Raw genomic sequence first — 5,825 nt, forward strand, 5'->3', positions numbered from 1 at the left:
GCCGCCACCACCACCACCACCACCACCGCCGCCACCACCACCACCACCACCACTACCACCACCACCACCAGGCATCAGCCCAACATTTCAACTTCTCATGATGACACAACGCCCCGACTCAGGAGGACACTGTCGACCAGCTAATACACGTATATATGGCATACCCGCATGCGCCGAGAGACGGATGGCGCGGTGACGTCACACTTATCTGCGCCTGTTTCTCGTAATCGTAGAATATAGCTGATGATTTCCGCGGACAAATCGAATTAGGAAGCCAATCTCGGCGTCTGCTGGGCAAAGAGCTGCGCAGCGTAATCGCATCACGCGCATTCAGGTGTGTCACGCGCACCGCGCCGCACACCCAGCCCGCGATCGTGCAGGATGAGGGTGTGTGGGTGTGAGTGTGTGTGTGGTGAGTGTGAGGGGAGGGTGAGGGTGTATGGGTGAGTGTGAGGGGAGGGTGAGGGGAGGGTGAGGGTGTATGGGTAAGGGTGTGGTGAGGGTGTGTGGGTGATGGTGACGGTGACGGTGTGTGGCTGATGGTGAGGGTGAGGGTGTGTGGGTGAGGGTGAGGGTGATGGGAGGGTAACGGTGAGTGTGTGGTTAGGGTGTCGGTGTGGGTAACGGTGAGTGTGCGTGGGTGACGGTGAGTGTGTGGGTGAGGGTTAGGGTGTGGGTGAGGGTAACGGTGAGGGTGTGTGGGTGAAAGTGTGTGGGTGAGAGTGTGTGGGTGAGTGTGTGGTGTGTGGGTGAGGGTAAAGGTGAGGGTGTGGATGAGTGTGTGGTTAGGGTGTGGTAAGGGTGTGTGGGTGAGGGTCACGGTGAGGGTGTGTGGGTGATGGTGAGGGTGTGTGGGTGACGGTGAGGGTGAGGGTGAGGGTGAGGGTGTGGGTGAGGGTGAGGGTGTGGGTGAGGGTGTGGGTGTGGGTGTGGGTGAGGGTGTGTAGGTGAGGTTAACGGTGAGGGTGTGGGTGAGGGTGTGGGTGTGGGTGTGAGTGAGAGTGTGTAGGTGAGGTTAAAAGGTGGTCTCTCAATATGGTGTATGTTGTCCAGTACCCAGTGAGGGCTGAAGGTGGTCTCTCAATATGGTGTATGTTGTCCAGTACCCAGTGAGGAGGAAAGGTAGTCTTCCGAGGTGGTGTCAGGTGTCCAGTAACCAATAAAGAGCAAAGTTGGGTCCCTTGTGGGAGGAGAGGGGATCAGAAAGTCAGAGCACCATTTCAACACCCAATACTCTGTATTCTAGTTTATTGACTCCATCCTACTGATGGGTGTAATAATTATAGAATTTATATATAAAAAAATCAATTCAGTATCTCATCTTTTCTAACCTGTAAAAAGTTCATTATAAATCGCTTTAATTCGACACTTCGATTGGTTCGTTTAAAAATCTCAAGATTTTGAAACTTAAATTTCTAATAATTAATTTTGTTGGGCTTTGGCAGTAGCTAGCAGCAGCATCACCCCTCAATCTTCACTACTTGCAGGTGTGTACGCATTTGTTACACTCATGGAAGATGTGCAGAAGGACACGGATGAGATCATCACTGAGTTGAAGTCAATGGTGAAGAAACAAATTGGCAGCTTTGCTGCACCAGAGTGCATACAGGTGAGTGGTGCTGCCCCACATCCGTATTCCACACCCTTACCCCCACACGCACACACCAGCAGCCCCTTACACAAACCTCTTGCACCCACATTCCACCAGCTCCACACACTCGTCCCATGTCCACGTACTTGTCCGCCGTATATCCACACTCTCGCACTGTTCCACTGCGAACCTTCTCTCTGTATGTCCAGCACCAGCGTTGATCTGTTGTTGTTCCTTTACAAACCTCTCCCTATGCTTTGCATTAGTGTTGATCTATCATTGTTCCTCTCTGTATGTTTTGCATTAGTGTTGATCTATTATTGTTCCTCTCTGTATGTTTTGCATTAGTGTTGATCTACCATTGTTCCTCTCCGTATGTTTTGCATTAGTGTTGATTTATCATTGTTCCTCTCCGTATGTTTTGAATTAGTGTTGATCTATCATTGTTCCTCAATGACCCTTCTCTCTATATTGTTCAGCCCCAGTGTTGATCCATCGTTGTTTCTACACGACCCTTCTCTTTCTGTGTGTTCAGCACCAGCGTTGACCCGTCATTGTTCCTCAGTGACCCTCTTCTCTGTGTGTTCAGCCCCAACGTTGATCCCTCGTTGTTCCTCGATGGCCCTCCTCTCTGTGTGTTCAGCACAAGCGTTGACCCATCATTGTTCCTCAGTGACCCGCCTCTCTGTGTGTTCAGTACAAGCGCACGACCCGTTTCGTTTCCCTTCGCAGATCACTCCGGGACTGCCGAAGACTCGCTCGGGTAAGATCATGCGCCGCATCCTGCGCAAGATCGCGGCTAACCGCGGCGATGAGCTGGGCGACGTGTCGACCCTCGCCGACCCCAGCGTCGTGCCGATGCTCATCGCAAACCACGCCCCGATTGAGAAGAAGCTGCAGGAGATGCTGAAGAAGAAGTACACTAACGGCGGGCAAGAGAGGACTAAGCGTAATAAGGGGGAAGAGTAGCTGGTTTCCATGAAAATGGCTTCGCTAGGCCGATGAGATAGGCAAAAAATTCGGTCGGAGTAATCGTTTTCTTTAAGCGATTGATGCGCGCATGAGTGCGCAGGTATTGTGAGTCGTGAGGGGGTAGTGCACAAAGAGGGGAGAGTCGTGGTGGAGTTTGGCTTCAATCGACCAGCCACATCCGTAGTCCCGCCACGCGCGTCATCCTCGGACAAATCCGTTAATCGGTCTGCCACGGAAGCTGCTCTATTGTTTGCAAACCGTATCGCTGTCTATCACTAGAACCACGCTCTCTCCGGGCTATCCTTTAAGAGCCGGCCTATTCTATTTGTTTACCCCACGCATAAAGCGTTCGCCGTTTTATACCCGTGTCGAGTGCAATCAGCATGTAGACTCGGCGCTAGGACGCGACGCCTGGTGTCGTGAAGTGTTTAAATATTGAAGTATTCGACATATTCGCATTCTAAGCGTGTGATCGTAACGCCCGCGGCCGAGCCCGCTTTCTGCTGGCGCGCTTAGCGAAGCGCTTAGATCGCCTCCCTGTGCGATTTCGCCGACGAGTTTTGTTCGAAATGAAAATCGACATGTGAGAGGAAGGAGAATCTGAATGCGGTAATCAGCGAAGCGTTATATTGGCGTAGAGCCGTGACTGAGTGACGTACGCTTAACGCTGTTTACCTGTAATGTACTGTTAATTGACTTCATGCTTAGTACATACCTATAGGGAAATATCTCCCCATAGAACCGCCGTTGTTCGCCTGAGAGTAGCACTTACCCAGAGAATGTTGTCTACCTATATATGTATGTATATATATCTATTATGTATATATATATATATATATATATATTAATATATTTATGTGAATAGTGTTTACTCATAGACTGCTGTTTACTCATATGCCGCTCAATATAGTGTAGCACCATTTTAAATCAATAAAATATTCGATCGCATAACTTTATCGATCGTTCATTTTAATGTGCCAAATTTCCTTTCTCTGCAATTTTAGTTTTTCATATACGTTCACGCTATCCTCACAGTCCCAGCCTCAACACTCCTGCACAACAACTCTTCCTCCATCACTGCCATCAGCCTTGCATCCCCCTTACGGACACCACCCACGACACCACCACCAGCCCGCCGCTTAACACCCGCCACCCCCATCACCACTAGCACCAGCACCACCGTCACCGCCGCCACCACCACCACACCACACCGCACCACCACCACCACCACACACCACCACACACCGCCACCACACCACCACCACCACCGCCTGCCAGCCACCCACTGAGCCCCCACCACCACTAGCCACCACCACGAAGGCATCAGCCCAACATTTCAACTTCTCATGATGAACACGCCACGCCCCGACTCAGGAGGACACGCTGTCGACCAGCTATACACGTATATATGGATACGCGCGCATGCGCCGAGAGAGCGGATGGGCGCGGTGACGTCACACTTATCTGCGCCGTGTTTCTCGTAATCGTAGAATATAGCTGATGATTTCCGCGGACAAATCGAATTAGGAAGCCAATCTCGCGCGTTTGCTGGGCAAAGAGCTGCGGCAGCGTAATCGCATCACGCGGCATTCAGGTGTGTCACGCCGCACCGCGCCGCACACCCAGCCCCGCGATCGTGCAGGATGAGGGTGTGTGGGTGTGAGTGGTGTTGTGGTGAGTGTGAGGGGAGGGTGAGGGGGTATGGTGAGTGTGAGGGAAGGGTGAGGGGAGGTGAGGGTGTATGGGTAAGGTGTGTGGTGGTGGGTGAGGGTGGTGGACGTGACAGGTGTGTGACTGAGCTGTGAGGGTGAGGGTGTGTGGGTGAGGGTGAGGGTGATGGGAGGGTAACGGTGAGTGTGTGGTTAGGGTGTCGTGTGGGGTAACGGTGAGTGTGGCGTGGTGACGGTGAGTGTGTGGGTGAGGGTTAGGGTGTGGGTGAGGGTAACGGGGTGAGGGTGTGGGGTGAAAGTGTGTGGGTGAGTGTGGTTGGTGTGTGGGTGAGGTAAAGGTGAGGGTGTGGATGAGTGTGTGGGTTAGGGGTGTGGTAAGGGTGTGTGGGTGAGGGTCACGGTGAGGGTGTGTGAGTGATGGTGAGGGTGTGTGGGTGAGGTGGAGGGTGAGGGTGAGGGTGGGGTGAGGGTGTGGGTGAGGTGAGGGTGTGGGTGAGGTGGTGGGTGTGGGTGTGGTGAGGGTGTGTTAGGTGAGGTTAACGGGAGGGTGGGTGAGGGTGGTGGGTGTGGGTGTGATGAGAGTGTGTGGTGAGGTTAACGGTGAGGGTGTGGGTCGGGTGTGGGGTGTGGTGTGAGTGAAGCAGTGTGTAGGTTGAAGGTTAACGGTGAGGGTGTGGAGTGAGGGAGAGCGTGGAAGTGAGGGTGTGTGATATGAACGGTTAATGTGAGGGTGTGTGGATGCATGGTGACGGTGATGTGAGGGTGTGTGGATGATGGTCGAGCGGTAGTAGCTGGTGAGGGGTTGTGCTGGATGATGGTACGGTTACTGTGAGGGTGTTGTGATTGATGTGACGGTTACTGTGAGGGTGTGTGGATGAATGGTGAACGGTTAATGTGAGGGTGTGTCGGATGATGCGTGACGGTAACTGTGAGGCCAGTGTGTGGCATGATGGTGACGTTACTGTGAGGGTGTGTGGATGATGGTGACGGTTATGTGAGGGTGTGTGGATGATGGTGTACAGGTTACTGTGAGGGTGCTGTGGATGATGTGACGGTGACTGTGAGGGTTGTGGTGATGGTGACGGTTACTTGTGAGAGGTGTGTGATGAATGGTCGACGGTTTACTGTGAGGCGTGTGTGGATGCATGGTGAGGGTGAGGGTGTGGGTGAGTGTGTAGGTGAGGGTAACGGTGAGGGTGAGCAGTGAGGGTGACGGTGAGGGTGTGTGGGTGAGGTGTAAAGGGTGACGGTGTGGTGATGGGTGTGGGTGAGGGTAAAGGGTGTCTGTGTGGGGTGTGGGTGTGGTTAAGGGTGTGTGGGTGACCGTGAGTGTGTTGCTTAGGTGTGGGTTGGCGTGTGGTTAGTGCGTGGTGGTGGGTCGACCGTGAGTGTGTGCTTAGGTGTGGGTGTGAGTAACGGCGTGTGTGTGTGTGTGTGTGTGTGTGTGTGTGTGTGTGTGTGTGTGTGTGTGTGTGTGTGAGGGCGTGGTGGTGTGTGCGTGTGTGTGTGTGTGTGTGCGTGTGTGTGTGTGAGTGCGTGTGTGTGTGTGCGCGCGCGTGTGTGTGTTGTGTGTGTGTGTGTGTGTGTGTGTC

General features: G+C 53.1%; 1 protein-coding gene across 1 annotated transcript in view; it reads left to right on the forward strand.

Moving 5' to 3' along the window:
* LOC106815960 (acetyl-coenzyme A synthetase 2-like, mitochondrial) overlaps positions 1–5,825 on the forward strand; it is a 21,713-nt gene that overhangs the window by 15,446 nt on the left and 442 nt on the right. The window contains exons 13-14 of the mRNA XM_014820500.1: positions 1,488–1,609; positions 2,324–2,623. Coding sequence (XP_014675986.1) covers positions 1,488–1,609; positions 2,324–2,560 — 359 coding nt within the window. The 3' untranslated portion in view covers positions 2,561–2,623. The remainder of the gene's footprint in view (positions 1–1,487; positions 1,610–2,323; positions 2,624–5,825) is intronic.

The sequence above is a fragment of the Priapulus caudatus genome, unplaced genomic scaffold (assembly GCF_000485595.1).
Source record: "Priapulus caudatus unplaced genomic scaffold, Priapulus_caudatus-5.0.1 Scaffold30, whole genome shotgun sequence".
Classification (NCBI taxonomy): Eukaryota; Metazoa; Priapulida; class Priapulimorpha; order Priapulimorphida; family Priapulidae; genus Priapulus; species Priapulus caudatus.